Source organism: Varanus komodoensis, unplaced genomic scaffold (genome assembly GCF_004798865.1).
Source record: "Varanus komodoensis strain SLA01 unplaced genomic scaffold, ASM479886v1 scaffold77, whole genome shotgun sequence".
In the NCBI taxonomy this organism is placed as follows: Eukaryota; Metazoa; Chordata; class Lepidosauria; order Squamata; family Varanidae; genus Varanus; species Varanus komodoensis.
In genome coordinates, this window is record NW_025336442.1 from 2,556,696 (window position 1) to 2,574,359 (window position 17,664).

Below are 17,664 nucleotides of genomic sequence, written 5' to 3' on the forward strand. Positions count from 1 at the left end.
CCCCTGCCTTGGTAAATCAACCTTACCTGCCTTGGCCTCCTCTACACAAGTTGGACTACAACATCCACCAGGCATGCAGGCTGGAAATGATGGGAGCTGAAGTCAGAATACATGTGGAATGCACCTGCTTAGGGAACTCTGAGGTAAACTCTGCTTATTCTGGCAAAACTGGGACCATCCGGTTTTGCCTATTCCATCCAGCGACATGCTGGCTGCGTCTCAGCCTTCCGTTTTGGAGCACCCGGTATCACTTCTGCAGGCTCTGTTCCTCTCGGCCACAGAGGGAAGATGCACCTGCGACTGCCTCTGCTGCTGAGCCCTGAGATGCCTGCAGAAAGTTCACGGCCGCAGAGCCTCAGGGATGGAGAGGGAGGGCAGCTCCCCCCCATCTCTCAAACGAGGGGGCAGGGAAGAGGTAGAGCGGGGAATAAACAGAGGGGCCTGCAAAAGGAGGGGCGCAGCAGGCGCTGCACTTCCTTGCCTCTAGAGCTTTCTGCCAAAGAATCTTGGTCTTGGGCTGGAGGGTCTCGGGATGTGCAAATCAGCAAAACCTCATTTTTCTACCAAGGATCAGACCAACTCGTGTCACCTCACAAGCTTTTTTCCCTTTGGCATGAAAACCTGCAAATGCTTACTTGGGTATGCATTTGGAGACATGCATGCTTTTCCAATCGATCAAGGCAAATTTGTGGGCACTTTTGCCAAAACTGTCAATCATTTCACACATCCGCGCACGTGTGTGTGTGTGTGTGTGTGTGTGTGTGTGTGTGTGTGTTAATGCCTGCAGCTTTCCAATGCAATTCCCTCTGGTGAACTGCAGTCAGGATAGTTTGGAAGATTCCCGGCCCTCCTCAGTACCAAAGGATCGACCCCCACACACCCTGAGGCGAGTTTTCCAGGGTTCGACTGAGCACTAATCATCGGCTGCAAAGTATCAGCTACCAAGCTCATAGCTTCACCCCTTCCCATGGAACGGCTGTTGGGCCGAAATGCCTCTCCCCTATGACCAAGCCGCCTCCTTCCCATGGCAGCCATCTTGCGAGAGAAACCACGAGACACTATCCCTATTGCAGGCGTGCCCATTGACCCAAAGGATCTGAGGACAGCTGCTCAGCAGCCCAGTCAGAAGAAATACTGGAAATGGACTGGGTTTCTCTCACACAAAACCCCAACCAAATGCCAGCAGTCAGCGTGGAGTGAGTTGCGGCTATTTGAGTTGTTTTATTGTATCAGGTGTTTCTGCTTTTATAGTATTTTATACACATTTATTTCTCACTCTTCTCTTTGTTTTTAGCATTATTTCTATTTTTGCATCTTTAAAATCTGTCTAAAAATCTTTGCTAAAATAAAGAAATAAATATTCTTCTGCCAATGCAAGCATATCCTGCCTCTGTACTCTCTGGGGCTTAGCACCTCCCCTTCCTAGTCTTAACCTGAAAACCATTCTAGGAGTTGGTAACTCAGGTAACGCCTGTTTGCCCACGGGCTCCAGTGACAAACACGAACGATGGAGTGATTTCCCTTCAAACACTCACAGATTCTCTAAGGAACCAGGCACTCAGTATTATCACTGTGTTCCCTTTTCCCCCTCTTTCTGAAGAAGCACATTGCTTGGATGTACACATTTTTCCCCTGAGCCAGAGAGATACAGTGGGGATTACGTGCCACATCCTTCCTCCTCACTCACAGGACAGGTCCGATGCCTCAGACACAAACTGAGAACATGCACACACCGCAAAGGCCGTGCGATCCGAGGCTCACGCTCCCCACAACTGCAAAATAGGTTCAGTGCTTCTAGAATGGATCCAACAACTGCAGACTGTAAAATGGGAGCAGAAGGGGAAAAGAGCGCATTCTCAACACTCCTGTCAAGCCAAAGGCCACTGGGGAAAGAGGAGGAAGGGCACAACTGTGACCACAAGAGTGTTGGGAGGACGAGGCTATTGTGTTGCATAAAACACCTAGAAGGCCCAGGCTGGAGGACACTGGCGCAACCGGTACCGACGCCCGAAGAGAGCACCATCTCATTCTGCTGCGGGTACAATTCCAGACCACGTTTATGCGTCAATTTAACCACATTAGGGATCGCGCGCATGAAAGAAGTTGCTAATACTTGTACAAATAGTTGGTCTTCATACAGAAGGCGAGCTAACTTTCCAGGAATGCTGCTGGAAAGAGGATGCTTTCGGGAGGTGTCCCAAACCCAGCAGGGCGGCTGCTTGGCTACTTTGCAGCTGGCAGGAGTTCCAGAGATGGGGTGCTGTAGCACTCAAGGCACTTTTCTGAGTCTGCGATGGACATACTTCCAAAAGCCTGGGTTCCATCATCAGAGGGACTCCTGATGGGCAGGGGCTGCTGATTTCTTAATTATCCTGGCCCCGATTTATTCAGGGCCTCATAGATAAGTGCCCCTTCTCAGCAATTTTGTTTCTGCAGAGCGCTTAGAGCACTGACGGTCTTTCAGTGTCATGGGACCAGTCTTGTGAACCCACATTTCCGAGTGTGTGATTGAGAGACTGGACCCCTGATGGTCGTTCTGAACCAGAGCGGGATGGTGAGGAGATCGCCTGACCCCTTCCTGGCCTGCCCAGTTCAGCAGGCCCTGGGTTGCTTAAGCTAAAACTAAGCTGGCTGGACCAGGCAGCTGGGGCAGCTCCCTCCAAACAGGGATAACCCACTGAAGATAAGTTGCACCCCATGGCCAAACTGGAAGATGGCTTTGTCTGCCCACTGTGACTTCTGGACCAGCTTCAAAGACAGGGCCATGTAAAGCCCATTGCAAAAATCCAGTTTCAAGATTATCGGGGGTCTGGAACCACAACCAGCCAAAGTGATGCAGAAGGAGACAGCTGAGCTGCACCATTTCACATGGCATCAGCTGGACTGCAAGGAAGAACCAGGACGACTTTCTGCCTAGTGTGCACAGCCATTTTCTCCAAGCCAGGAGAATTCTCCCTCTCCTCCCAGAAAGGTACTGAGAAATATAATTCCCCCACATACCAACCTGCAGGCCAAATAACTCCCACCCTTACTTTTGTGGAACTTCCTGCATTTCTGGGGGTGAGGCATTAGTATTCGGGGCCCTCAACACCAGCAGCTTTGCTTGAGTTACCTTGGCCAAATAAGGGGAGACATGGAACAGATTCAAGATGACAAGCCTGGATGAGAAGAAGATGGAGTGGCAAACACCAATTTGGATGGCTTTACATCCCTGAAGAAGGAGAAAACCATCAGTGATTACTAGTCCCGAGGGCTCCACCCTTCCCCAGGATCAGAAGCAGTTGTAGGGGAACGCAGGCAGGATGTGATTTTCCCATGGGTAGCTGGTTGGCCATTGACCCAGCAAGACTCCCCTAAGGTTCTTGCGAGCAATTCCAGCAGGCATTTATCCGTAGCCTCTGGCTGAACTGTGGTCCCCAACCGGTATCTGACCTCAACTGTCCTTAGCGCCAGAGTTACAGAGTGCAGAGTTAAACTGGGGAATTCACTTCCACAAGATGCTACGACGATCACCAACTGGGATGATTTTAAAGGACTTTTAGAGAACTTCCTAGATGAGAAGACTATTGAGGGCTATTGGCCAGATGCTACCTCCAATGCAGGGGAAGCATGCCTGTGCGCACTGATTGCGGGAGGCATGGGCACAGGCGCAAGGGTCATGCCCTTGTGGGTGTCCCGAGGCATGTGGATCACAGGGTGAGCAGCACACGGGCCCGACGGATCCTTGCTCTAATCTAACATCAGGGCCCCTCTTACGTTCTAACTGCATGGCTGACCCGAACAGAGTCCAAAACCCACTGTCCAAGGCGGCCGATTCACTTGGGCTCATGGCTCCAGCACAAGGGCAGTCTTTAGCAGTGGGGTGCCCAGAATCAGAGGGCTGGCAGGAGCCCCCTTGGCCCAGTGAGAGGAAAGCTGGGGCAGATTCTGGGCAACACACATTCTGAGGCACCCGTAAACCCCCCTCCTCCTCCCAGCAGCACAGCAACAGGGCCTGGCTGTGATCTTGTGTTCTTCCTTCATCTCCCTTCCCAGTTTGCAGCTGTGGCTATAGCAACAGCTCATGAGCACCTGGGCCTGCCGCCACCCCATCTATTACCCGCCGTTATTTGTGAACGCTGTCCTGACCACTGCACACGAGCAGGGGCGCTGCGTGGCCTGAGCCCCGGATCTTTTGTCCAGAGTCCTGAGTGTTTGTTGCCACAGGCAGATGGAGGGCTTTTCCCCTCATCTTAACTGCCACACGTGGGAAAATTTTCAAGAGGAATTGCAGCTGGAGTGGGAAGAACTGATGCTCCCCTCCCCACACGCTACAGTGCCCCTCTCTCCAGTATCTCCCTTCACCTGTATGACAATTACTAGACCATGGAATGCTAATCTGCATGAAATGGAAATTCTATGCAGACTGGCATTCTGAAGGGCCCTGAATCCTTTAAGTGCCTTGCAATGCACCTGCCCTGAAGCGACCAACAGCGAGGTACAGACTGCTTTCTTTCAGCCAACAGGTGGGGCCAGCAAATGGTCCACAGTAGCAGAACAAGCGTACAGGAGGAGATTTTTTTGTGTTCACGGTACCGGCTGGATGAACCTGAGTTTCTGGAGGCTCTGTGTATGCAGGGTTCCCAGGTTTAGGAACTCAGTAAGTCCCCATTTTGTATGGGGTTGTACTCCTTGCAGGAGCAGTATATCGATTGGAAACATTCCTAGATTCACCTTTATCACTGGGGACACTGGTAGCCTCAGTGGTCCAGAGCGCTATTGGCCTGCCAGTGACAGCCATTCCCAGACAGAGGCAGGCCGGCCACAGAGGGTCGCACCCTTGCTGACTTCCCATTGGGACCACTGTGATTTTGCTCTACGCAGAAGGGGGTGCCCTTGAGAACGTCACAGACGCTGTGGCAGGTGCACAATGCCATGGTGAGCCTGTTGCCAGAAACAGCTTATCGCAGTGGGGAGGCAGCACTCTGGGTCCCTTGGGGACACCTGGCAATTCGGGAACCTGACCTGGGCCCCACCTCAAAGTGGCTGTCTTGGGAGATGTGGCCTAGTCACAAAGGACCAACAGCTTGCCTAAAAGACTGGGCTCAACACAGAGGTGGGGACTGAGCCTCAACATCCTGACCAGCTTTTTGAAACCGATCTCAGAGAAGGCAACCTCTCCTCAAGCCAAGCCACTCACAGCTGCCTGTGGGAGCATTTGCTGCTCTTCTAAAAAATATAAAAACCGAGAAGGAGGTCACTTGGCAGACTGCAAGAATCTGACTTCAACAAAGACAATGAGGCAGCAGCTTCTGGTGCACCTGAGGGCAACAAGCCAGCTTCAGAGGCTCAGGATGGGCGGGATGGCCCCAAACACGGCCTCCAGTTCCATGCCGTTGCTGCTTGCCAGCAACAGCATCTCACATTGTCTCATGACAGGGCTGACCCCGTATCTGATGAAGAGTTAGGAAGCTAGAAACTGATGACCTAGAGTGTTTATTTTAAAACCCCCCAACAATTCACAACCTCTGATTTCCTTCTACAGGTCAAGAAGGGTTTATTTTACACAAGCCATTGCCTGGTCTCTGATATGCATGGTTACCCTCCAGATGCCACATCTGTCTGCCTGTTGTCACAGATATAATGTTTAAATTTAAATTTTAAATTCTGCAAGCAAGCAACCCAAATTCCATCCCAATACTTCTGCGTGCCACAGAAATCCAGGAAACTGAGAATGTTTTCACAATCTCGTACTTCTGACTCTGTAGCAGCGATAAAAGCATGCTGGAACCTCTGAATTCAGAGCAAATAGATAAAAAAGATGGTTTGTAAAATCCAGTGGGGATACAGTGAAATGTCAAACTTCTTGCCCTTTCTCTGTGATTAACAAAAGCAGAATTATGCAAAATAGGAGTGGGGAAATTAAAAGCAAAAGAGGCAAAATGCAGGTTGCAAATCTCAGTTTTTCCTGGCAGGAAATTTGGACTTAAGTTGTTGGGATTCCCCCATTAACTCAGGATAACACAGCTTTCCCTGTGGAACAGCATTTCCCAACCTGCTGTCATCCCAAGCCACACGACTCCCAAACATGTTCCAGCCAGCAGAGCTGTAGCCCGACGGAAGGCTGCAAGAACGGCGACCGCCGCCACACAGCATCCCAAACTCACCAACCTTAAGCCATTGAAAAGCTGCTTGGATTTATCCAGGAGGTAACAGAAGTCTGTGACTGTCTTCCTCTCTCCCTGAGGAATGTCATCCTCCACACCGCCCGTCGACATGGTTTCCGTCAGGGCAAACTCGGTCCTAGGGAAGAGAAAGGGACAAAAATCAACATTAGCCATGGATGGCAGAAACCTCAGAACAAGCGCTGCAGCTGGGGCTCCGGCACGTAGAGTGTCACAGGGATGAGAAGGGGAAAGACACACTCTGCACACATAATCTCGCCCACCCCCTCTCCACCCCCAGAGGCCTCCTCAAATCCACAAGGAGGGGAGCGAAAGAGAGAGGAGAGGAGAGAAGGAAGTGACTAGCGTTTGTTGTTCTTTTCCTCCATTTGCTACCAAATCGCAAAAAATAGCTCGTTGGATTTATTTTTTGTTTTCTTTAGAAAAATAGATTTCAAAGTCTCTCTTTTAAAAAACACACCCGAGCGTCTTTCCTCCTGTGTAAACTCAAGATATGCAGCAATACGAAGTCAGAGCAGTTAGCTCAACCAACAAAGGGAAGCAGAGGCTCCCAGGAGCTCTTTCCATTTCTTTATTTTGTTGAAGTGTTTTTCTGCTGTTCGTTAGCCAGTGCAATTAAACAAGATGACTCTTGACTGCAGGCTCCCTCTCTAAGAGGACATGACATACAAGGAAAAAAGGATGGGGAGGGAAGAGGGGGAAGCAACCATTCTGTCCACAGGGTTGCCTGGATGGCCCTGTTCGTGCTCTCAGCTCCCTCCGCTGAAATGGCTCTGGGTGGAGTCTGCTAGGGGCTGTTTCAAGCGTGAACAAGGGCACTGCTGGAAACGCCCTTCCCTGCCCCATCCTTCTCATGGCAGCCCCCCTGGACCCCTGAAAATATTACACAGAGACAGGGGGCTTGCTGAATGGGGTGAGCTGTGGAGGAGAGAGCACTAAAAAACTGGGCAGAAGGGCTTTCAGTGAGTGGAATGTTTCCTCCTGGATCTAACCCGAGCTGTGGCCCATGGCGAGGTTACAAGCACAGGCGGGAAACATGAAGGGAAGATCGCATGTTTGCCTGCGACTTTTGCTCTGTGGCCGCAAGCCGTTCCTGAGGGCTTCCCAGCCATGAACATGGAAGGGCACCCAAGGACACCCCCCAGTCCTGCTCTAGAGCCGGGTCAAATCAAATCAAACTGAACCCTAATTCCATCCCTCAGGGCTACATTTAAATCTGGGGCGCTGGACCTCTTTTAGCCTGTGGGTCGAATTCTATTTCACAAATTTCCAAATGGACCAACAGGGCCAAAAGCTTTATTTATTTATTTAGACAGCTTATATGCCGCCCCCTTCGCATAAGCCTCGGGGTGGCTTACAATCATTAAAATCCCGTATATAAATACAAAAAAAAAAAACAAAAGCTTGCCTACTTCTGCAGTAGACCGAAGGCAGCACCGACTCCTTGGGCATGCCTGCGGTTGAAAAACAAACCAACCATGCTTTTTGCAGGCAATGAACACCAGGAGGACTTTTGCACTGAGCAGCGGTTCAGAGGACAGGTGCCATGGCAGCCACGGCCCCGTTACAAGCCAAGGCAGACCGCTGCAATCATGGATATTTGTTTATTTTAAAATTTTGCATCCCGATTTTTACAGGGTCTCAGCTCCAAGAGTGCATCTCTCAATAGGCACAGCAGCCAGACTGGCCAGCTGGGGATCTCTCCCGCATCGTGATCCAGAGTTGTTCAGAGCATGGTAAATAAGCAAGCACTACGTTAAATTTTGTTATGCAACAAGAACCACCAGGAATTTTATAGTATCTTTAAGACTTACTATTACATAGATTTACTATGGCAGAAGCACTCAGGGACACAACCCAGATCCCCAGATGCATTTGGCTCCTTTATTCTTCATTTATGCATTGTTTCTAAACTGCCCAATAACTAAAGCTCTCTGGGCAGTTCATAACTCAAAACTGGAACACACAATTTAAAAATTTAAGACTGAAGTAGAAGCTGAAAATCAAAACCAAAATAAAGCTTTGCATGCCTGAAGTGCTAATGTTAAATTGGCAGATCCATAGATACATCAGCAGGGTAGGGAAGAGCTTAAGAGGGACCCGCTAAGACCAGGGGTGAGTGATCTGTGTCCCTCTGGCAGGCTTGGTCTACCACCTGGCGATGCTGGCTAGTGAAGATGGGAGATGATGATGGCGAAACCGCTTGCGAGCGCCACTCCCGGCTTACACCAATGTTCCTGCATGACATGCTTCAGGCAGGCGTGGAGGTCACCCGTCCTCGCTCACGGGTCACATTTAATTATGCTTGAAGAGCCCCCCAATGATCACTGCTTGAGATCATGAGGGTCATTACAACATGTTTTGAGTAAGAATAACCAGTGATTTTACACCAGTCCCAAGGCTCTTAAATACACACACACTTCAGGCTGAGTGTTAAAAAATGAGGACCAATCTGCCCATTTATTATGTCCTTAAATGTGGTATTTGCCAACCCAAGGCCTCTACTTCCCTGTATTTCTCACCTTGAAAAATCCTGTTGAGATTCTCCCTACTGTCTACTATTCCAGCCATGCTTTGCAGATAAACACGGCGGTGTTCAGCATCTCCAACAAAAGCCTCTCTTGTCACTGCTTATTAAGACCTATCTGGTGTGACGGGTTCCTTCAGGCCACCCAGGCAGTGGGACCCACAGCTCGTCTCAGCCAGCGCTGGCTCACATAGGGATGCGCTGCACGTTTCCAGGAACGGGAGGTTGGTCCGGCGGGGCGGGGGGGGCAAGGGCCAAGGAACTGTTGCACAGGGATCCACTTACTCTGGGGTGCCACCCATCATGGACGGCGTGTGAGCGGGGAGCACGTGTGAGAACTGGACAGGAGTCTCTGGTCCGCCAGAGGAATGAGAGGCAGAGGCAGTTTTTCAGAGGAGGACAGGGCTGCTTTTTTCTAATTGCCTCTCGAGGAGAAGGCAGGGGGATGACATTTATCTACACCTGTGCTTGTCTCTCTTCCATTGTGTCCTGAGCCGCAGCTTGAGCCATGCAACCAGCCTGTGAGGGAGGCCGTGGCCCTGTGATAAATCTGGAAGTCCAGACACTGGTCACGGCCATCCCATGAGGGGAGTCCGGAAATCTAGGCAGCCACAGGGCAGCTGATAGTCGGTAGTTCCGTCTGAGGGTCAGGAAAAGAGCTGGAGCAAGCTCCAAGTTCTTCTTAGCCTGCCCAGCCCCTTCCATGGTTGATGCCTGCTGAAATCTCAGAAGCTCCATGGGATGGGGAGAAGTGCAGCTGTGAACATGAGGTGCAGCCCATCATCCTGAGAGTCCCCACAGCCACCCACTGAAGGAGAGTCCAAGCATTTTGACCCACATCAGTGGCAGCCATGTTGATGCAGAAAAACAAACCAATGCTAGCCGCTCTGCTGCTGGCAAGAGCAGGCCTTTGGGCAAGGGGCTTTGAGTTGCCTGTTCGAGACCAGACCAGCTGCACTGCAGTAGGGAGCCTATAGTTGACAGGAAAATCCATTCCTCCCTCAACTACTGTGAAGTTTGCAGCTAAGCTCAGAGGGAGCAGGGAAGGCAGGGCTGGGTGACAGACGGTGTCGGCATCAGCGCTAATACAATTATCCTGGTGCTGAAGGCTCAGACCAGGACTCCAACGCCTTGTGCAGGGCCTTGCACCGACCCACAGCCAGCCAGCCTGGAAACAACTGGGAGTAGGGAATCCTGCGAAAGGTGGCAGATAAGGCTAGAGGGGGAAAAAGCTGCATCCCTGCAAGCCCTGGCTTCACTGCACCACTGCAGGTAGCTAACCCAGACACAACAGAACATGGTCAAACAGATTTAAAGTGGATTTCCCCATGGCACAGACCTAGGTAACAGCAGGGAAGGAAGCTCAGGGGACAGCATCACTGGGGTGCTTTTTATCTGAGTGGAGCAGGATTATTCCCAGGTAGGAGTGGAAGAGCAAACCTAGGAGGACAGGTCCTCCTTCCCACCCCTGCTCCTGTGTGATCGGAGAGCAGGGTTTGGTCTTCCGGGGCACTCTCTTTACCTGCTCCTCAGGCCTGCTGCTCATGTCAGCATTTGGGGTAAGGACAGCTGATTAATACCGGTGCCTGGCCTTCCATCTGTAACTCAACTGCAGCCTTTTGATAAAATGTCTTCTATTATTACATTCATAGCTCACCTTCTTTCCTCTTGTGAGTAGCCCAAGGCAGATCTCACAAGGCAGTTTTCTTCTCTGATGTGAAAAAGAAGGAAACCCTGTGAGAATGGCTATAGAGACAGTATGTGACAAGCCCAAAAACCACCTGGCGAGCTCCTTGGCCCACTGGGGAACCTGAGTTTCCCAAGTCCCAGTCTCACCACTGCCACCCTCCAACACACTGGCCTGGCTTGCATGCAACAACAGCCCAAGGATGGGTTGAATTTGGAGTGCTGTTGGATTGTGGGTGGTCATTTCATTTGAACCCAGAGCAATGGTTTAACTGCAGGTGGTTAAACCAGAGTTTGCTGGCTCTGTTTCTGAAAACAGTAGCACAAATTGGCTACAATGCATCAACTCAAGTTTCCCCAGACATACATGTTCAGTTCTGAGACTAAAAATAAATTCAAGGAGGGTGAGGGGCCATTAGCATTACCAAGCAAACGTGTTTGCATAACGGGAGTTGTATCTGCAGCACTGTCACACAATGTGGACAGGTGGGAGTAGAGGGTCTAAGCAAAGAACTCCAAGATGAAATAAGCACGCAACAAAGGTGGTGTGAACGAGCTGCTGGGAGAGGAAACAGATGGCGAGATGGCGAGGCAGACAAAACAGTCAGGGTGGGGAATGATGCAGGGGAAAATGAGGAAACAGAAAATGCCAGCTTCCTTGCTCAGACAGAAAAGCAAGTCGGGCGGGGTGGGGGGAGAGAAGCAGACATACAAAGCAGGCTAAAAATATCCATTCAGAGAAGGGAAAAATGGAGCAACTGGAAAGAGGATAAAGTCCAAAAAGGAATGGTGGACCAAAAAAAAAAAAAAAGGCTTTTGTAAGGAGATGCCTTCAGTGATTTAAATGCAGACACACAGATGTGGCCCAAAAATGCCGAATTCTGCCTCCTGGATTAATCTTATTTTAAAGTATATGTGGCACAATTCTTTATGATACCACTGGTCACAAGGTAAGGGCAAGCAATAGAGTTGTTGTCTTTCAACTGGGCCAATTATGGCATGCCATTTGAGCCAAAGGACCTATAACACCCATCATCCTTTGTTCCTACTGGCTGTGCTGGCTAGCATAGGTAGGAGCAGTAGGCTAGGCACCCTGGAGGGGCACAGTTGGTTACCAGCCTGCTGGGAGCGTGGAACAATCCCCGAATGGGGCCTCGTTCCTGAGCTATGGGGCGGCAAGTGACGAAATGGAGAGGCGCCTACTTTGGGAGGGCAACTCCTTTCCTTTGATAACAAGGGCGAGACAGCACACCAGCTAAACGCTGCCACTTCCTTTCCTTTTCTCCTGAAAAGGGCCTTACTTAATGCTTCTGTCAATTAAAAATGTTAAGAGGCTTAAAATAATAGTAGTCGTTGCAGTAGTAATAACAAGAATACAGAACCACCCACTCGGACACGCAGGGCTGGCTGCACGGCAAATGCAGCTGCAGCCTGAACCTGCTTGGCACAACCACAGCCTCGTCACGTGGTTTTCTGTAAGTCACGCAACCGGCCTCGGAACCATTACAAGGATGGGAGAAAAATAACCTGAAGCACTTCATCATTTCCAGGCTACGAGAGAGCAATAGTCACACGTGGTGGGGGACTGCAGAGCAGAGACGCACACAGCATCCTCAAGAGGGGCCTGGCGGGACAGCCAGGGGCTCTAGGTTTCAGGGAGGGGGTCCTTAGCCAATGAGCCCCTTCCCTGGGTGAAGGGGTCCAGATTTAAGAGAGATGAATCCCACTGATTCAGGGGGACATCTCTGCATCTCTTCTCATGGCAGCCCCTCCAGCCCTTTAAGAATGCTTATGTGAGCGTCAAGAAGCCCTACTGATTGGGGTACATTTAGGTGCAGAGGTGGGGTTGCCAACAATTGAGCGAGGGTGGGGGGTGTTCCTCTGGCACAGCAACCCTTCTTCTGATGGAAGGCAGACGTTGCATCCAGACAAGGACAGTGAGCTAGAAAGGATGCCTCTTACCCACAACAATTAAACATTAAGCATCTGATGGTATCACACCATCTCTAGGATGGGGGGAAGGGAAGCAGATGAACCCTTAAATAATAGTAATATTTTTCTGCCTTTTTCCTCTAAGGAACTCAAGGCGACTAAGATGATTCCCCATCTTCACATTTTATCCATACAACAACCCTGTGAGGTAGGTTGGGCTGAACGTCCGTGACTGGCCCAAGAGTCACCACGGAGCTTCATGGCCAAGCAGTGACGAGAACTCCCCACTCCCAAGCCTCAGCCCAGCACTCTAGCTCACCACGACACCACGCTGGCTCTCAAGAAGAGGACGATGACCACAGTCTAGTTAGCTTTTTGCTTTGTTTTCTTGTTTTAAAATGAAATATAATCTCCCATGCGACTTCGTTCCAAGTAATCCTTCAGCATCAACCTGTTCCCAAGACAATATGCTGAACAGCAAGCAAAGAGGGAGATTCACTCCAAGAACAAATTCTGCTGTCATCAGATGACGGCCAGGAATCGCGCAGACAAATGTGTGTTTGTGTCTGAGTCTACTGCGGAAGAAGCCAGAAACAGCAGCACCAAGAAAGTAATGGGGAAAAACAGAAGGGCGACCAAGCATCAGGCACCCCAGAGGCCCAAAATGTTGCGGTAGGGACCGTGCAAGTCCCCCTTTCACAAACCTCCATAGGGCGAGATCAACACAGGCTGTTCATCTAAGCGGAACAGATTTCCCTCCATGGGCAGGAAACTCCAGGACCTCATTTCTCACCCACCTGCAACATGTTCCCCTGAGGAGATAGGTTTACTTACAGATCAGCAGCTGTCCCTACAGCTACCTGGTTGCCCAATCCCTGGTAATGAGCACTGCACCTTCTCGGGTTTCATGCTTCACATGCCCCCCCCCCAGGTGTTTTTCAGGGCAGTGAGATGACTGGAATGCCAGCCAGGAAAACAAGCAACACAATTAAAAAATGGGAGACCTAGAAGGGACCCTGCAGGCCACCTAGTCTGGCCCTCTGCCAGTGCAGGAAGTCCAGGGACCCAAAAGCTGGCTGCCCAGGTGCCTAGCTGGATCGTAACTCTCTGCTCATGACTTTGGTTTCTCTAGCTGAGGAGTACAGAAGCTCCTGGAGGCCAAATGCAGCCCTATCGTGGTTCCCCATTTCCCTAACCACGAACTGTTTGGAGATTTCCCAGCTTCTGTGCAATTTTTCTGCTTTAAGATGAGACGGGCCTCTGATGTTGCTACACTTTGTTCCTGGAAAAAGGAGCTTTAAGGTAAAGCAGAATGGTGCTTTTTGGCTCCACCTCTTTTGTCTGGTTCCCCCTTTAGCTCCAGCCATCACTGGAAGCCGGCTCCTGAGAGTGCCTCTAAAATTCAACCCTTAGGCTGAAAGAGGTTCCCCACATCCAGGCTGTGCTGGGGAAAAAGCCCGGCCCACTGTTGCCCCATTGCTAATGGGTGAACAAGTTCCCAGTTTGGCTTCCATGTCAGTCACTTCTAAACTGGATTACACAGGGAGGTAAACCACCTGGGCTCTTTAGCCATGTTCAGGCCAGAAAGCTTGGCAGGCTCCGTGCCGCAGGCAATGAGAAAGGCCTCGTCTGACTTGACCGATGGCAGAAAGCACACGGCTGGATGTTTAAAAATAGCAGTACCTATATCAAAGGAAACCTTGCAGAAGAAGGAAGGAAGGAAGGAAGGAAGGAAGGAGGGAAGGAGGGAAGGAGGGAAGGAGGGAAGGAGGGAAGGAGGGAAGGAGGGAAGGCAGGCAAGCCCAGTTCCTCTCTCCCTGCATGCTCCCAGCCAGCAACTTTCTTGAAGGCGCCAATCAAAGCTGCACTGCCATTTCCACTTGTGAGGGCAAAGCCTCCTTTTCACACGTCCAACCAGGATGAGCAATCAGTGCCGTCAGTGCAAGCGACGCACCAACAGCTCCCATTTATGCCGTCTAGTGAGGAGCAGCCACCCTTTCAAAGCAGCAAAGGAGGAAGTGGGTGACAGAGAAGAGGTCCGAGCTGGTTGCACTCCGAGGGCCTCGAAACCGGAACTGGATTCCAGGCACTGCCAGCTTCAAATTCCGGAGGGCCTTTTGGGCAAGACACCCTCCAAGAGCCCCCCGGGAGTCCACCATCCATGCCACCAGCTGCTCTGGCTCCCCATTTCCTTCCCCACCGTTGCAGCCACTCGCTTGCCTGATAGGCGGAGCAGGGGGAGCGAGCGGGAGGTCAGCCTCTCCCCCTCCCCCTCCCCACCTGCATGGCCTGAGCCAGAGTGAGAGGCAGGTGAGTGAGACGGCAGCAACTCCAGGGCTCTGGCCAGTGGGCCCTCGCTATGGTGGGAGCCCTTGGCAGTTGCCCAACCACACCTATTTTGGGTGCCAGCCCTGAATAGATGACTCTGAAATGAAGACAGGGCAAACCAGGGGCACTTGCACTAATCTGGATTAGCTAACATGCAGCAGAGTATTTGCGCATTAGCACCAGTACGCATCTGTTACTGCAAATTAGTGCAAACCCTCACCATCAAGTGTGAAAAAATGGTCCACAGGTGTGCAGAAAGCACGTGATTGGGAAAAAGCTAGCCCTCTGCACAAACCCAAGCTCATTCAAATCAGTTGCAGGTCCCCTGGCTTCCCTACACCTAACTGATCATCACGAACCGTGGTTACACCTTTCCACACAGCCCTCTTTTTCCTAACCTGGAAAGACACCAAATGCCTCTGTGTTTCTGCACAGGGGAAAGCTCCCAGCCCCTGGGCCATTGCAACTGTACCTCACACAGAGAGGCTGCTTAAGTCGGTCCTCTCCAAACTGGCGCCCTCTGGCTGAGGTATGCCCGGAGTTGTAGTCCAACACAACTGAGGGACACCAGGTTGGGGAGAGCAGGCTTAAAAGTACACACACATGCAGCAGGTCGCAAGGACGCCCACGGCAAAGTCAGAGAGCAGCCTGCAGAGTGCTGCTCCAGCCCACCAAAGCCTCAGCGCTGTTTTCTTTGTCCTCCAGGCGGTTGTTTCACAACGGCCCATTTTTTCTTTTAAAGTGGAACCACTTGTAGTAGAAAGGGGTATTTGGTATATCACTTGCTGAATTTGGTACTTTTAAAAAATGTCAGTCTAATTAGATGGTAAATTATTTCTCCCAGTATTGCCCAAGCTCTGGACAAGAATGAAGTTCTTGTGACCCTGGGAACTGATCGATGTGACCTGCTAAGGCTTCTGCTAAAATGAGTCTCCCCCCCCCACTTCTCTCTCTCTCTCTCCCTCCTCTCTCTCCTCTCTCTCTCTCTCTCTCTCTCTCTCTTTCTATATATATATTCATTCATTCATTCATTCATTCATTATTTTTAGGCTCTGGCAGTTTCAATTACTTTGCTTCCGGCCCTGTCGCTTAATAGCCTGGCAAGCAGTCTTGCAGGACAGAATGGCAGCTGCAAAATGCTGAAGGGACGACCGGGAAAAGATCTGATGGAAGGATGAGCCACTTCCCCAAGGCAGCTCCTGGAAGACCTGCAAATAGTTCCACCTCACTTTGGCAAGGTCTCAGGGAGGGAGTACAGCTGAGAGGCGGGTGAGGCGCTTGCCTGCATGTGGCCTTGGGTTCAGGACCTCCGCCTGCGCCACTGCCAGCTGGAATTGAGCAGAAGGTAAATTCAGACCTACGGACAGGAGATTTCTACTGGACTGGTGAATTCTCAGTGTGCGATGTGGTCGCAATAATACTAACAGTAGCAGTATTGGCAGTGTACTCATGACCATTGCTTTCATCTTCTCATTTACTGATTGGATTGTTTCCCCCTTCAAGGAGCCCCAGGTATCATATGGGATCCTCCTCTTCTCCCTACCAATGTGTGCTGCCACATCCAACCCTGAACGCAAAACCAGGACTCTGTGACAGGCCTGACCCAGTCCCTGCGTGCCTCGGGCCTCGGCTGCATGCTGACAAGCAGGAAGAGGATTTCAGGAAAGGCTCACCAGTGCTCTTTTCTGCCTGAAGGTTTTTCCCAAGGCGGCTCACGGTTAGTCCTTCACTGAGCTCTGCAGATCACGGATGGCACACGGCAATGCAGATTCTTGCAGGAAATGCACACAGACTTTTATATGAGCCAGAGGTTTCCAAGCCCTGTCCTAGGGAGGCACCCTCTGGAAGAGAAGGCTTTCCTAGAAGACAGCTTCTCGCAATCCGTCCCTCAGAACCCTTCTCGCTCTGCAGGAGAGGAGTGCTGGGTGCACTGCAGACCACACTCTGTCCACAAGGACGACACAAAGCCCAGCAGAGCACGGCCCACCCTCTCATGAACCAGGGTGAAGTGACGGGACAAGGAGGGGAGCAAATGGCATGCCCAGTCAGAAGGCATCTCCACCACTTCCCTGCTGCCCCCACGGGCGAGCTGGAGAGCCCTGCCAGCTGTTTGCTCACCATGGCATTTGCCGCAGCAAGAAAGAGGCTGGCCGAGCTCTCTGGAACAGCTGCTCACCCCCTGCTTCCCTTGCCGTGCAAGAGACCTTGGACTGGGGTTGACCTGGAGGGTACCCTATGTGAACAGAATGCCTGCCCTAAAGATGCCTCCAAATCCATCAAGAAACCCATGGACCCCATAGCAGACAAGAGCATGCCATGGGGTCCACGGCAGGGTTTCCTGAAGAGACTCAAGGGGAGCCTCTGGGAAGATCTGAAGTGTGCCTGTGCAAGAGCCTGAGCCAAAGAGCAATGCCGGGCCAGTTGCGAAAAGCAGTGCACGTGAGGCGACAGAAATCAGAGAGCCATGGACGAGGGGAATAAAACAAAACCCTTTGTTATTTTTAGCAGGTAACAGCAGCCAAGTGCGGGTGGTTAGAGGCAAACAGCAGTGCCCGATTAAGACTGCAAGAACAAGGCTGGGTCCTTTGTGAATATTTTCTGAGAAATAAGTAGCTATTCATTCTATTCATCTTCGACGGCTGCTCCTTCCGCTTTTTGTTCGCTTTGACAGCCGCGCTTTCTCTCGCTTTGGACAGGCATTATAGAAAGGTGTGCACAGTGTGTGCAGGGGAAGGAAGGAGATAGTGACGGTGGTTGTGTGCCCAGCACACCTGCAGAGGCGACACAATTTGGTCTGCAAAAGATGTGAAAGGGCTCTCTCCCCCTTGCAGCATTTCCACTTCCTAAAAAGGGTAGCAGGAAACCAAGGGGAATTTGCTTGGAAAGGGTGGGACTGCAGCAATTTGCAAACCATGCTTCTTTCAGCCAGGGATGCTGGTTCACTGTTCAGCAACAATTACAGCATGCATGACACCAACTTTCAAAGTACACATGACATGACGTGACTGCACATTCATGAATGCTCAC

The 17,664-nt window shown here is 51.0% G+C and overlaps 2 protein-coding genes across 5 annotated transcripts in view; one reads left to right on the plus strand and one right to left on the minus strand.

Moving 5' to 3' along the window:
* Positions 1–17,664, minus strand: part of SCAI (suppressor of cancer cell invasion) — a 71,736-nt gene that overhangs the window by 32,166 nt on the left and 21,906 nt on the right. For 3 of the 4 annotated variants that reach the window (XM_044453077.1, XM_044453076.1, XM_044453078.1), the window contains one exon: positions 6,151–6,282. In XM_044453077.1, the coding sequence (XP_044309012.1) occupies positions 6,151–6,282 (132 nt within the window). Of the gene's footprint in view, positions 1–3,112; positions 3,212–6,150; positions 6,285–17,664 lie in introns of those variants that run through there. The other variant, XM_044453081.1, reaches the window with a different exon arrangement.
* RPL35 (ribosomal protein L35) overlaps positions 12,869–17,664 on the plus strand; it is a 34,547-nt gene continuing 29,751 nt past the window's right edge. The window contains exons 1-2 of the mRNA XM_044453082.1: positions 12,869–12,879; positions 14,620–14,623. The gene's annotated coding sequence lies outside the window, so the exon portion shown is untranslated. The remainder of the gene's footprint in view (positions 12,880–14,619; positions 14,624–17,664) is intronic.